The 16,189-nt window shown below is 34.0% G+C and overlaps 1 protein-coding gene across 1 annotated transcript; it reads right to left on the reverse strand.

Moving 5' to 3' along the window:
- Nucleotides 1-10,479: 10,479 nt before the first annotated feature.
- LOC132068286 (uncharacterized) lies at nucleotides 10,480-15,930 on the reverse strand. The gene is made up of 6 exons (XM_059461829.1): nucleotides 15,838-15,930; nucleotides 14,548-14,656; nucleotides 13,231-13,370; nucleotides 12,785-13,147; nucleotides 11,272-11,334; nucleotides 10,480-10,958 (listed from the first exon to the last, which is right to left on the reverse strand). The coding sequence occupies exons 1-6, from the start codon at nucleotides 15,898-15,900 to the stop codon at nucleotides 10,722-10,724; spliced, it is 975 nt and encodes a 324-aa protein (XP_059317812.1). The 5' UTR covers nucleotides 15,901-15,930; the 3' UTR covers nucleotides 10,480-10,721.
- Between the last annotated feature and the right edge of the window lie 259 nt (nucleotides 15,931-16,189).

Below are 16,189 nucleotides of genomic sequence, written 5' to 3' on the forward strand. Positions count from 1 at the left end.
CCACAGTACTACATTTATCTTTATTAAAGCCAATATAGTTTACTTCACTTGGATAACTTAATTATAATTTAAAGGGTGAATACATCAAAAATCCTTTAAATTTGTCAGTAAATTTCATTTAGAAATTTGAATTACCTCTTGTTTCGATTGAGCACATGAACACATGATAAAATGTTCATACTAAACACTTTCAGGTCAAAATTTTGGAAAAGTTGACACGTGTTTTCTCAATCGTCCATTATGCAGATAAATTTACCACTTATAATATCTCATCTCCTTTTTAATTATATTCATTAGTCTCAATAAGCCGTTAAACCTCAGACATGTTCTAATTGGTACTAATGTATATGTTTAAAGAATGTGACATTTTATGTGTAATTACTTATCAACGTAAAGAATGTTTGAGAACACGCGCATAAACTTTTTCAAAATATGAGCCGGAAGTGTTTAATAGAAACATTTTATTATGTATTCAAGTACTCAACTAAAAAAAATCATAGTTTGAGTGTCTAAATAAAATTCTTGATAAATTTAATGAGTCGTCGGAATTATGCCTAATTTAAAAGTTCAGCTAAGCTGAATGAACTTAGCGGCACATGTGTTTATCCAAAGAAAATGGAAAGCGATAGGCCAATTTTTATATTGCTCTTGCAAACTCTAGAGATGATTCTGTTAATGGGAGACATTAGTATCACAGTTAGAGTATTAATTAGGTTGGTGATTCTAGTAATTAACAATGATGTGAACTCAAAAAAAAAAAAAAATCATCATCCGGCGCCGGTGGAGCCGCAGCCAAAAACTCCTATGTCCTAATCTTTTTATAATCGAGAAATTTCAAGGATTAATGGTCCACCCTATACTTTATGCACTTTTGTATCTGCGGTAATTTAAATTAGTGATGTGCGTCTAACCTACATATCCGTGATATATATAGGGGCGGAGGTAGCCTTTTGATTATGAGTTCCGTACAACTCAGTAACTTTAGACCAAATCATATACTTTCTCCTTTTCAATTTATGCGAACCCATTCGACTGGGTATAGAGTTTAAGAAAGTAGAGAAAACTTTTAAATATGTGGTGTTAAATGAGTCACATATGTCACATATATTTTACGTGGCTACAAATCATTGCATAAAAGTAAATTGTTTCAAGATCATTCTTTTTGGCACGGACTAATAAAGAAACAGGTTCACATAAATTGAAACGGAGGGAGTATATATTTTAAGAAATTCATTAAATAGTTATAAAAATTAAATTTAGAATTCAATTAATAACACTTGTGTCAACAAATTTCATTTAGACACTCCAACTACGGTAAGTTTCAATTGAACGCCTGAATACATAATAAAGTATTCCTTTTAGACACTTTCGGGTTCAATTTTTTGAAAACTTTTGCGCACGTGTTTTCAAGTGCTCATAACGTAGATACGTTAACCATTTAAGATATGTTACCTTCTTTACTTATACGCACTGGCCTCAATAAGCTGTAAAAACTCAAGCTTGTTCTAATTGAGCGTGATCTGCGTATAATTAAAGGGAAGACATATTTTATGTGGTTAACTTAACTACTTAATAGACGTTTGAGAACATGCATAACAAAAAATTCAAATTTTAAACTGAACGTGTCTGATAAAAACACTTTATCGTATGCTCAGGTGCCCAATTGGAACAATCGATAATTCGAGAGTTTAGATAAAATTCTTGACAAGTTTAAGAGATTGTCGATGTATTAGGCCTAAAATTTAAATACTGACCCGCCTCCTCTATGCCATGCTCATACCATCGAAAGATGGAATAGTCAAATAGGGAGGCACCGTCTCACCTTATTACGGTTTCCAAAGGCACAGTGTGAATCAGTAAAATACCATATGTTAGTTGATGAAGTAGTTATATATGCTATAGAAAACAAAGGGAATTGACCAATAATATATACCATGTCCAATTCAAGTTGCATTGTTAAATTAATGGACTCATAACTTCTGTCTCAGTAGACCAGACATAACCAATACCTAAGAAAGCATTAATTTTTGTAGAGAAGCCTGAACAAAGTTTAACTATAGCAATAGATTATTTCAAGTTGCTATTAGAGAAGTATAACTGCCCAAGCTTTCTCTTAACCGTTTTAAGTTTTATGACGGATAGTGTATAATTTTTTTATACAATTAGATCGAATTTGCCTACAATAAAAAAAGTACCAACTTTTCATAAGTCTAATATGGTAATCTTAAATATAGAGTAACAACATATATCATAGTCAATAATCATAGTGTGAATATTCTTACACTATTCATATACTCCCTCCGTCCCAATTTATTTGAAGGTTAACCAGTTTGGGGAGTCAAACAGCTTTTTCTTTGACTTAATTTTAAACATATATTCTTCGAGTATCTTATCATAAATTAACGTATTTGAAAACTACATAAAAAGTACTATAAGTCTGCATAATTAATAATTCACAATATATGAAAAGAGTTGGAGAAAATCGTAGTTAAAGAAAGAGCTGTTTGACTCCCCAAACTGGTCAATCTTCAAACAAATTGAGACGGAGGGAGCATATAATTTCAAAATTTGTTCTAAAAATGGGATTGTTTAATGCTAAAAGTAATGAAAAGCTAGATAAACTTATCTGGATGAAAAACAGTCTTCTGAAATAAGGGATATTAAAGATTTTTCCCCTCCTTCCCGGGTACATATCTTGATAACTCTCCAGATGATATATGTTTCTTGTATGAAATTACAGTATTTAACCAACAAGACTTGTGGAGTACATCCTTAACTAGAGGTCTCAGGTTTGAGCTTTGCTGGGTACGAATTCACCTTTATTAGGGAGCACATGGAACCTCCCGACGTGAATTCAAATTTAATTGAGCCCTAATGTGAATACCTAACACCGAGAGTGAAAACCAAAAAAAGTTATACACTACCTAAAAATACCTACTTTGGCTTTTCTTTTTCTTCTATAAAATAAGACCCCTATAAATAAACAAACAATAATTAATAAACACCATCTTATCATTAGGCGGGACAAACGATGCATCACATACACAAACACAAGGTATCAAGAACATGGCTCCTCTGAGAAACTAACGTGATTCGATACAAGTTCAACATGTTCCAATGAGAATTCCATAATTATTTTGATGGACCTGAATTTTACCACCAACAAAATTACGATCAGATTCATTCAACTAATAAAGTTAGTTGCTCTCTGCATTTAGCCACATTAATATATTTATTACTATATGCCTCCATTGAAGATTCTCGTGGAACAACATATTCCTTTATGGAAATTCTACAACTCAGAATGCACGCAGTCATGTGATATAATTGGTAGCCTCAATAACATAGAAAATGTTTTTTTAATTTCCTGAGGTTATTATAAAGAAAAAGGTTTGTCTACTAAATTAAAGATGAAAGGAGGCTACCTTTAGAAACAAAAAAGACTAGTCTGCCCTCATAGTTGAATCTTTTTTATATGTTCACATTATTCGAGTCGAAAAATGCTACGGATCAATTATGAGGCCAGGTATGAAAAATGTTTTAAGTCTTGAGGAGCAAATTCACCTAGGCTTCAAACAAGCTTTCAAGAGAAAAATTTTACGGATAATTTCTAAATGACCTGGATTTCAAAAATCATCAAAGAACATTAAAAGAGGGAAAATTGTAGGATTTCTTCAAGAGGCAATTTTAAACATTTTCAATAAATGTTTGAAATGAGTTATTGGTGGTTGGATTCCATAAATGCAAGAACCCTAATGTGCTATTAGTGGAGTTTGGTAGTTAGGTAATGGAGATTATGAATAGTGGCGCCCATAGGTCTTAAATGAGGAACCTCAATGACTCGTGCGAATGCAGAAACTGTTGGGCTAAACGGTCCAAAGATATTCTTAACATGGTGCGATATTGCCCGTTTTGGGCTTAGCCAGCACAGTCTTCTCCAAAAGGTCTCACATCATTAAAAGTATCCAACACCTTATAAGTAGTTTTTTTTTCTTTTCAGCTACCAATGTGGTATTTTATTAAAACACCCGACAATAACTCCACTGTTAAGATTGTTTAGGGTCGTAGAACATGGTATCACCTAAATGGGGCAACTTTGAGAATTTTGAAAATTGGTATTAGTGTCGGACACTTTATTGATTAAATTGATATCTCTGATACGTTGTTCATAAGTGTGAGTTCATAAATGTAGATTGGAGTCGTTAAGTATTGTAGGGGAAACCAGCGCGACTTTTAGCTATTTTAGAGCTATCTTATGCTGAGCTTTAAGCTATATTATGTGTTTACAACTACTCATGTCTTCAAAATGATGGTTTAAATGAGAATCTTGCACGTTCAGGACAAGCTTGCATGGTTTGTTACTTAGCTTATATTAATACTTGCTTTGGCATGAATTGCTAAGTGTTGGTGATGATGGTAGTCTATAAACACAGGTTTTTAGTTATATTTTGCCTCAAATTTATTACACTTTAATTGTGTTTGAGCTAATATGTTATTAAGTTATACTCATTACGTTTGTTTTGTTGTATAGGACTTGTTGTCGCTAATAAACATTTTTGGAGCTATAGACGGTTGTCTTGGGACTTTGAAGTCTGAGTAGAAGTTCAAGAAATTTAATCGGGATTGAGTTTGTAGTTCGAGGACCGAATATGCCTGCTAAAAGTTGAAGAAAAATGACGAGAACATGAAGAAGTGAACCGCGACGCACCCAGCGCCGTGGCTGCCCAATTTTACCGAGCCAAGAACCTGAAAATTCAGGTGCAGAAATTTTGCACTGCCGTGGCGCACGGCAGTTATGTTTATGTTTCGGCTACAAAATTTGTTCCGAATTTTGAAGTGTATTTTTGTCCAGAAACTTTTGGGATATGTTATAAATACACCCAAAACACGTTTTTGAGGGGACTTTTGACCTAGGGAGCATTGGAAGAGCGTAGAAGAGGATTTGACGGCCTAATTCGTTACTTTTCATCACGCTTCGATTCAATACGAATATTTAGATCAATCATCAATTGTAATGTTTTCTACTTCTATTTCTTCTATGTTCTTTTATTCTATTGTGGAGTAGTTTTCTTATAGGGTTTTGACAGACATGATGTATTGATTGACATTTTTAATTTCGATTCTTGTTTTATTGCTTGAATTCATTAATAGGGTTTTGAATTGAATTGCAAAGTTATTTACTATTTTATTTCATCGAAAGAAGAATAGTTTGGTGAATATCTTTGCATTAATTTTGTTTGGTTTTAATTGGTGATTCTTCTAAGTAATCGAAAGAGCTTCTTGAATTATTGATTGAACCAAGAGAGGAAAATATTCGACAGACGTTTTCCTTGAAACTAAACCCTTAATGTTTTCTTGCATATGTTCACAGGGATTTTCATTAGTCTTGAATTCATGGATAGTAGTTTTACTTGATTGTTGAGATATTCTAGAATGCTTAATCGGACGAGAAAGTGTTGTATGAATTATCTTAATATAAATCTGATTTAACTCATGATTGAATGATTTTATTGAGTAATCGGAAGAGACCCTTGAATAATTTATCTTGGATTATAGGTTGACGATATTCGTAAGAGTGTCTAAAGATCTATTTCTATCCATAGTTTTTGAACATTCTCAAGACTTGCATTAGTTTAATTTGTCAATCTGAATAAATAATCGGAAGACGTTTATCAGATTCTTGAGTAAACTAATTACTTATTGAATTCGAAAGACTCAATAAAATAATTGAAGAGAATTATAAAACGAATTGGTTCTAATTGGTAAAATCTTGCATCTATCATGTCTACTACCCTTACTTCTCATATTAATAGTAACATTTGCATTCGTTGTCAATTTTCTTTAGTTATATTTATAGTCCATAATTATGGTTTATAACCACAACAACTCAAGTTTTGATCACCTGAATAATACTAAGCAACTTTTGTTTGAATAATGGTTTGTACCAATCCCTGTGAAGATGACAATGCTATAATATCTTTGACTAACGAAGCGCTTAAATTATACTGTGTTTTGCGCTCATTAGTTGGAAACTATATAAAATTAATTTGTGGTGAACTTCTCATGACCTAAATGATTTGGTTGCCCGGTGTTATTTAAAGACTTCACATATATTGTTGATGAAATAAAGTTTAGCGTATATTTTAAATAATATCATAGCACTCTTCCTCTTAGTTTTCGTTAAAGTACGTAATGAAATGAACTAGTTGATTAAATCAAAGGAACAGGGAGTTCGGCTAATTAAGATGCCATGAATATAGATAATATGCATCGCAGAATTTGTGTGTCGCCTATCCGATCGGGGTAGATCGGACTTCTTTGATCCTTCATGCATTATAAAGAAATGAGATTCAACTATACAAGCCATGATTTTGAGAAAATAGAATATAAAATGTCTTTTGCCTATCCGATCGAGGTAGATCAGACTTCTTGAATCCTTGATGCATTACCTAGCCGGCGAGGAGAATATGTCAGTCGTCATGAATTGTTTTCCGATGCATCACACAACCTAACTGGCGGGGAGAGTGCTCAGTCGTCGTGGACTGTTTCCTGTTGCATACACATAGCCTAACTATTTTTTAGTTGGATCATATTTTAATTATAATCTTTATAAGTAGCCACACGCCATGTAAAGATTCCTTATTTAATGTTGCTCTTATATTTTATTATAATTTCACTTATTCAAAATCAATCGGACCTACAAATCCTTCTGCCTTACATGTTATGATATATTTAGCATAAAAAAAACATTCAAGATTAAACTTGAATCGTTTTTCTTCTAACCAATTGCCTACAAATCCTTCTGCCTAATACAAGGGTAAAAAAAGATTAAACTAGCGTTTTTGCTAATAATAAACTAGCGTATTCACACTGTGTTAACCTCACGCCTTCTCACTCTAAACGGCTATCATAAAAGTGTACTTCTTTAGGTGCTTAATTAGGTAAAGGTAAGAGCCATCAAATTTGGCTATATGGCAAGGAAAGTCAACACGGTTCCTTACCAAGGGTACCACCATGTGGTTTTTCCAAAGAATGATTTCATAGAAGTCAAATTACAAAGTACACAAGTTGTACGCTAGGCGTTACTTGCTATCAGCTTCGGTTTTTGGGCTCAATAATTATTAATATTTATACGTCACATTCAAGAAGATAAAAGGTCCTTCACGTGCATGGGTTCCGTAGCCATGTGGCTATGAGGCAGTCGGCACCAAAACTTGGAACTGCAGAGATAAGAAAATATAATTAAAGAAGAGAGAGAAAGACCATCATTGGAGTGGTGTATCCGTTTAGATATCGTTTGAAACTATGGTTTGAAAACATGATTTCAGATCATATTTATACGTGTAATGTGAATATTTTAAATTATATTTTCTCTTATATATAAAAATCCTACAAATTGTGAAAACTATCAAAACATTCTCAATTTTTATACAATCTTACCAAATGAGCAACTCATAATTCATAACAAAATTAGTATACTACTAGAAGACCTTTCTAAAAAATACAATATCAATTAATCAAATTTTAGTTCAATAAAAATAAAAATTTAACATGAATAGTAATGCAACTACTCGTTAATATAATCTTCCCACATAAATTAAAGGTTAGTAGATATAAATAAAAGTTGGTGGAAGTTAATGAGATTGATAAATGATTGATGGGGGTAATTGTTAAAAATATCTACCAATTTATGGGTCTTTTTTTACAAAATATAAAATTATGGGTTAAATTTTATATTTAAAAAAGTTAAAACCATGGTTTTAAACCCCAAATCATGCCTTTTTGGATGATTTGAGATTTGAAACCAGGGCTGAAAACACATGTCCAAACGCTGGTTTAGGGTCATGGTTTCAAACTATGGTTTGAAAACGCATGGCCAAACGCCTACTTAATGTGAAGCTCGACTTAATCAGATGTCTCGAATTTGAGCCTTTGAGCGTGAAAAAACTTTTGGTATTGAGCGCTTTATCTCTACATTGGAGTTACGTATGAATACGAATTAGTTGGATCAATAACTTCAAATACGAGATGGTTAAAAAAAAATCGAGATTGACTCTTAAGAGTGACGAACTTCTAGATATTGAACGTTTTATCTCCATATTGGACTTACACGATGTGAATACGTATTAGTTAGATTAATGAGCTTTGAATGCCAAATGGTTAATCGAATTTGAACAACTTTTTGTATTAAACGCTATATTTTCATAGATAAAGTGTGAATTCATATTAATCAGATTAATGACCTCGGATATCAAATGTTTACAAACATTGAATTTGAGAGCTCTTGGAGTAAAGAAACTTTTTGGTATTAAGCGCTTTATATTAGTCAGTTCAATAAATTTCAAATATTAGGCAGTTAAACTAAAATATAAGAAAGAGATGTGAGGTTACATAAAGCTTATCTCACGGATCTTGCCTGCCCTATTATGGCTCCCACAATACCCTTTTATTAAATGCCATAGTCTAGATGAGATGTACATTCTATATAAACCCTTTTGTGTTCTTACAAAATGGAGAGTTAGATTCAAAAACTCTTTAACAAAACAAAAGAAAAATGACTAAGTGGGTAAAAACAATCACCACTCCATTCAGAAAAGCTCGAACTTTTATAAAAAATAATCAGCAATCACCAAGGGATTCACCAAGGGAAAAGAAGTCACAAGAAGAAGAAGGTATGTACAATTTAAGTACAATGCAGTCCATATATAGTTTGTTGGTATAGAGGTAGATCTGGAACGAGTTCTTCATTTTCAACTGAATCCACTACTTTTAGCTCTAATCACTTAAACATTTGCAGAAAAGAAAGTCTTAAAAGTGTAAATATATAAGAGATCACATTCTTACTGGACTTGTTGACTAAATTCAGAATTCGCCTTTTGTTATAATCCCTTGGCCTCTAGCAGGTACGAATTTAGCAGAACTCAGTAACTCTGATTCAAACTCTGTATTTATCTTTAAAAATCCGTTTCATATTATATAAATTATTAATTTAGAAACAAGTAACTCAAAAGGGCTAGAATCAGAATCGATAAACTTCAAATCCTGAATCCACGTCTGCCTGACCATGTTGTTTGATCTTAACACATGTCTTCTTTTGTATTTGCAGGTCAAGATAAGCATGTAGTAGATTTGCAAGGTGAAGTAATGGCTTGTGGATATGACGATGTTCAGGTGATGTGGTCTATTTTGGACAAGTCCAAGGCCATCAGAACCTGATCAATCTTTGTTCTTCATAGAAGCACATATTGTACATATTTTCTCATTATCTTGTTCATGTGGTGGCTAAACTGACGCCCAAAAAAACAAGATTTTGAAAATTTTGATCCTGTTCTATATTCCTCACCCCCCACCCCACCCCCCTTCCCCCAACCCAAACCAAAAGAAATGAAAGAAGAAGAAAAGCACATAACAAGAACAAAAGAAGAAAAATTTGTAGCCAGGAAAGCAGTAAAAAAATTGGTTGTATTGAAGCTAGAGTTCTTCTGACACCAATTGTTTTTTTTAGGGCTATTACCCATGATAAATGAAATCAAGGAGAGATTCACTGTATTGGGTTTGTATTTAATTCTAGATGCAGTAAAAATTAATTATTCTATTCATTTCATCTAATAGGATATGTTATCGAATCTTATTCTATTCATTTCATCTAATAGGATATGTTATCGAATGTCCCTCCATTTGGCCTGTATCAAATCCTTAAATCTGGTTGAGTTACTGCACTAACTTTATTACCGTGATATTCAAGTGTCTAAATTCAATGCCATATTTGAAGTACAAACAAATGCAAATTCTAATATTAAGAAAGAAGCTCCAAGAGTCCTAAGGATTTACAGATCATATACACCTGACCTGACTCCTGAGTCCAATTGCAAACCAAAAACCTGAACAGGCGTAGGCGAATTCAAGATTAAAACTTGATGAGTTTAATGTTTAAGGTTTTTCCCCGTTGAACTCTTTGTCATTTTAAATTTGTGAGTTCTAAATTTGGTAGTTGAAATTTTAGTGCCCGATTTCTTCCCCTACCAGATGCTATCATAGCTATACGTTCTAGCACTTAATATGACATGTTCTGGGATAGAACCTTGTTACGATGAGCTTTATTAAGCTAAAGTTCAAGCAACAAAACTCAGATACAAAGACAACAGCCAAGAGAATCATGATCACGCCAAATGATAATACTCTTCTCTGCAAAATTATAACCTTTAAGCATGTATTTTCTGTTCCCTTCGTCTGTTAAATCCTTCGGTGTGTAGGAAAGTGCAATAATGTACCTTAAGAAAAGTCGGAGATAAATGCAGTTTGAACCAAAAACATGAAATCACTCCTAATCCATATGATACCTTCACTCAACATGGCACATGAGCTCGTTCAGATATGTTTACTGAATAATAGCTACCACAGACACGTATGCGGAGCAAGATAGTATGAGTGGTTGTGTCTCTTGCCATACATTCAAGCAACGGTTACCAAGATAGGAAGTGCTGAAAACTGCTTGCTACTTTCGGTATTCAGCAATAGCTGTGAAAGAAAGATACTGCAAGAACTAAATTATGACTTGGTTTTCGTCAATACTTGCAGCATTACTACTTCCAGTTTTTCAGCAATCATAAAAAGGTACCATTAAGAAACAACAGACGCAAACTCTTTATACGAATGAGTGTCTGTTAAAAAGGGCAGAATCCATTCTGCATGCCCTCATTTTTTTATCATTTATTAACTAGTCAAACGAATAGCACCTTACATTTGCTTATAGTATGGTGCCTACCAAAACTACTAGCAGGGGAATCTGTTGGGAGTATGAGATGTTCTTCGTTATACTTGATAGTCTCGAGATTCAGTCCATGAGGTGGAAGTAACAAGGTATACTTTGCAAGTTCCTTCCTATCACGAGATTCCAAAATCCAAGCAACAATATCTGGTGGAACTGCTCGTCTTCCAACTTGAAGCAACAAAGCGACCTGCAAAAGATTTTGAGAAAAAACACCAGGTGTTATCTCCAGTGCTATCGTTCAAGAGCAACTGAGATTCAATACTGAAATCATGATGAATACTTGGAAGGGACTATTTTTTTTTTTGGATGGGTAAATAATTGGAGGTTTTATGAATATGATTTGCCTATTACTTCAAAAGTATTTTAAAAACCAGAGGAAGTTTTAAGAATCTCTTATATTGGGCTACATCTGAAGCAAGAATTAAGGTTGAAAGGCATTGGTAGTCAAAAGATTTTCCCCTGATCTCAATTACCAATGTAAGAACAAGCAAGTAACATACCATGTTCCGAACTTGCCTATATAGGAAACCAGATCCTTCAACTTCAAGCCGCAAAAGAGGTCCCTAAAGAAAAGCACAACAAGATATCAACTATAAAACTTCATTGATGGACGTATGACAAGTAATGCCTCAAAGGCTGCAGTTTCATATGTTACAAGCACTGGCTTCGTCATTAAGCTACGAATACCAATTAAGTCAGGCTTTGGCCCTATCAGATTTCTAAAACTATGGCCTAGGCAAGTTTAGCCTATAGTTTAACCATGGCCTAGGCAAGTTTAACCTTAAATGAAACTTGGCTAAGTTTGACCTCCCCAATTTGTTTCTTAACTTGTCTAAGTTTGACTTCCCCAATTTGTTTCTTTCCATTACATTCTCTGTTCTTTTATTTTATTGTCTCCTTGCTGGCGTACTACCTGTCATTTTCCTCTACAACAACTAATCCTAATCTGGGACTCTTTTTTTTTTTTTTTCCTTTTGTTTTCTCTCAAATGCTTCCTCATCTGTGTCTTTTCTTTCCTTTTATATTTCCTTCTCAGGCACTGCATAAGATGAGCAACATTGAGTTACGGAAAACTGAAATAATAAAATCAATTTTGTTGGGACGAGAAGTGTCAGTGGCTGCCCAGGGTGGGTCCTCATACCATTTTGAATAGTTCAAGGGGTGGAGTGTGCAAAAAAAATGTTTTTAAGGGGGAAAGTGTCCATAGTGCTCAGTCTAAGTACATTGCCACGAATGTTATCCCTTTTTCCTCTCAGATAAGATAGTTAAGCGGAGGATTTGCCTTTAGTATAAGATAGTCTCACTACTGACTGTAAGATTCTATTTCTTTTGTATTTTGCCACCTTAAATTCATATGTGCTACTAACTACTAAGTATGGACCTTTAGAACTAACAAATCAGAGATACTTTCTAATGTTATGCAGCTATATTTTTTTTCAAAGGAGTGTTTCCAGTATAAATACTACTGGTAACACTTTGTACTCTCTTTTTTCCAACTTGTGTGTGCATATCTATTATGAGATGTACCACGATATTGACACACTTACTAAATAATATTATAAGACTTCCAGAGTTACCCTCATGTTAAGAAATCAATCTTATTAAACAATTCAAACTTTAACAATGATGTAATGGTTTTTTTTCTATCCGAAGGTAACTTTTTATCAATTGTTTAGTACATTTACTCATACTATTAAGAATTATATTAAATTCTTAATCTCCATGCCTAGCCAAAATATGTTAAATAAAATGGGATATACGTGAGAATGTCACAACTCCTTTAGAATTGGAATTTGTTAGCATGAATTTCAAGAATATACAGACTCGTTGAGCTTCTAAGCTTGGAGAAGCCCTGATGCACCTAATGACGGAACTTTGATATGATAACTACATGCATGTGACCTTGAGTCGTGAGCCAGCGTGTACTTTGTGTAGGCCAAGAGAAACCCACCTTCACCGCAAGCATGGAAGCTAATTGATAGTCTTATATCAGTAAAGGGATGAACATAGTACCTTTTCAACAACATCAAAGCGAATTATCGTCTTCACTGGATTTGGGACTCGGTCATTTCGTGATGTATTGGCGAAGGCAGAAAAGTTATGTTTCCCCACAAAATGCTTTGCGGCATCTCTCATGACAGCAGCATCAAGCTTATACGCACTATGGTAAGCATAGTGCCTCAAGAATGGGTCCATGATAGTGGAATTATATACTTGATAGCAATATACCTTGCTTGTGACAGAGAAACGAGCATGAAACTCAGGCACAGCAGGGCTAATTTCTCTAAGTCTGATGTCAGAAGGAAGAAGACCATTTACAGCTTTGTGAACACTGTCTAGTGTATCATAGTTGAAAGGTGTGATGAAATGTGCCACCTGAAAGCCAAAGTTGGTTCTAAGTCTATTTATTTTGATCATTTCTCTTGGTTAGTGGGAATCCATTGGCAGTGGAAGCAGACCTGACCCCATGCATGAACTCCTGCATCTGTCCGACTTGCACCAACTAAACAAAGTTCTTTGCGGTTTATTTTTGTTGTTGTAGTCAGAGCTTCTTCCAGAATGCACTGTACAGTTGGTGTTGTCTGCTGATACTGCCATCCTGCAGGATATCCACTATTCAGGCATATAGAAATAAAACAACCACATCCAACATACACTCCCCAAATAAAAGGGATAAAAGAAGTATACAAACATTTAGCTGGTAATTTCAACATCTTATTATCTTAGCGATCATTGCCTGATAAAGAAACAAAAAAAAAAAAAATGAAGAAGAAGAAGAAGAAGAAAAAAGGGGACGACCTTAGACAAACTGAGAACAATGGGTAAGGTGTTAATTTCCAATAACTATTAACTAGTATCTTCAAAATCTTACTACATGTTTGACTTGCCTAGTTCACTTCCTCAGGGTTGACTTGATTTATTTTCAGTCCAACTTTGGACATGGATTTGTCTATTTTCCAAATATATAAGTATATATTTAGATATTGCATCAAAGACAATACTAACTCCCAAGTTTTGAACTTCAAATTGATTGAAAAGATAATTATAAAGGTCACAAACAAAGAATCTTATTGACTCTTTGATAGCAATTAGATAAAACTGGACGGAGTACAATCTTAGCAATCCAGAACCTGAATGAGAACCCTAAAAGCTTAGAACCATCCCCACCCGCAACCCCCTTCAAAGATTTCTTGAATGAACAACGCCCAGAAAAGAGTCAAACGCAGAAGTGCACATGTTTTTGAGATGAATGTGAAGCCAAAATGACAATTTACAACAATAAACAAGCTCTAAACCTTGATTAATCTCTAGGATGTTGGGCTAAAATATCCCAAATATACTCTTAACATGGTGTGATATTTTCTGCTTTGGCCAAGCCCGCACGATTTTCCCTACAAGGCCTCACACTCTACACCTTATATGTAGTCATTTTTTTCTTTTACAGCTACCAATTTGGGCTTTGTTCACATACCCAACAAGAAGGACGTTGATTATCCATTATCTTATGGAAGAATGCAAGGATGATATACTGTGGTGACTCGTTAATATATACTAACAAATAAGCTGTTTAGAGTAACAATGAGAGCAGTAACCAACATGCAAAAATCCAAGAAAACGAGTGTGCGAAAACCAATTAGCTATATAGCAAAGACCGCAGTGAATTAGAGCATAACACAAAACATCAGAGATTATGAAAGTATTAATGAATGTAAACACACAGAGGCATAATAAAGGGATTGAGTTTGAGTTTTGAAGGAAGAAGAGAAAATTGAAACCTGAAAATCTGGTACCATCGTAAGCAATAACTAAGCGCCATTTATAAGCTGGTAATGACAGTTGCACCGGTTGACTCTTATTTGGATCTTCATCCTTTCCACTCCAATTCTGTTGGTATATATAAGAGTTAATTGTCAAAAACACACATAAACTATCACTTTTTCGCGAGTTTCATACCCCAACTATAAGCTGTTCCGTTTTTCTACCCGAACTATATATTAAAACACATCTCGTAGCTAATTAGGTCAATTATCAGCTATTCCCTTTTTCTACCTAAACTATCACCATCTATATATTAAAAAATTAAGCCAATTATCAGTTGTTCCCTTTTCCTACCCTAACTATAACCATCTATATATTAAAAAAGACACCTTGAAGGCCAATTATAAGTTGTTCCCTTTTCCTACCTGAACTATCACCACCTATATATTAAAAACACACCTCAAAGCTAATTAGGCCAACTAAAAGTTGTTTCCTTTTCCTACCTAAATTATCACCATATATATATCTTGAAGCACACCTCGAAGCTCATTAAGTCAATAATAAGTTGTTCCCTTTTCCTACCTGAACTATAACCATCTATATATTAAAAAACACACCTCGAAGGCCAATTATCAGTTGTCCCCTTATCCTACCTGAACTATCACTATCTATATATTAAAACACACACCTCGAAGGCCAATTATTAGCTGTCCCCTTTTCCTACCTGAACTAAACCACACCTCGAAGACCAATTATCAGTTGTCCCCTTTTCCTACTAGCACTATCACCATTTGCATATTAAAATACACACCTCGAAGCCAATTAGGCCAACTATCAGTTGTTCTCTTTCCCTACCTGAACTATCACCATCTATATACTCCCTCCGTTTCAAATTGTTCGTCTTACTTTTCTTTTTAGTCCTCTTTAAAAAAAAAATGTCTCATTTCTTTTTGGCAACTCTTTATTTCCAGCATTCCATAGTACATTCCACACATCTTAATTTAAGACCACAAGATTGAAAAGTCTTCATTTATTTCTTAAACTCTGTGCCAAGTCAAAAAACTGCGGCAAACATATTGAAACACGGGGAGTATTAAAAAATACACGTCGAAGCTAATTAGGACAATTATCAGATGTTACTTTTTTCTACCTGAACTATCACCCACGTAGGTGTGTTTTAATATAATCCAGGTAGAAAAATAGAACAACTAATAGTTTAGATGTGAAACTCGCGAAAAAGTAGCATGAAATAGGAAACAGATTATTTAAGTAGAGTAGAGAAAAGTGAAAACAGAAGTAACACATACAGAGTTACAATTTGCAGAATTACTGGCAAGTGATGGAAGTGCCAAAGCTGCTGAGAAAGACATTCTTAATTAACGTATCTAAAGTGGGTCAATTGTATAATCAATCTACGAATTTTCCAGGTTTAAATCAGAGTTCAGCTATTTTGAGTGTTAAAGTTAAACCCAAAACATATGCTAATCTATTCAGTTTTTTCTTTTGGGAAATGGGCCGTTGCCTAATTTGGCTGCAAACTCAACTTCTCTTGGGTCATACTAACTTCAATTCGCATACCTTATCCTGTTGACCCTTACTTTACAACTATTTTTTAAAAATAATTTAATTTGATTAAGCATGAAATTTTGAAATATAAAT

This window comes from Lycium ferocissimum, chromosome 8 (assembly GCF_029784015.1).
Source record: "Lycium ferocissimum isolate CSIRO_LF1 chromosome 8, AGI_CSIRO_Lferr_CH_V1, whole genome shotgun sequence".
Classification (NCBI taxonomy): Eukaryota; Viridiplantae; Streptophyta; class Magnoliopsida; order Solanales; family Solanaceae; genus Lycium; species Lycium ferocissimum.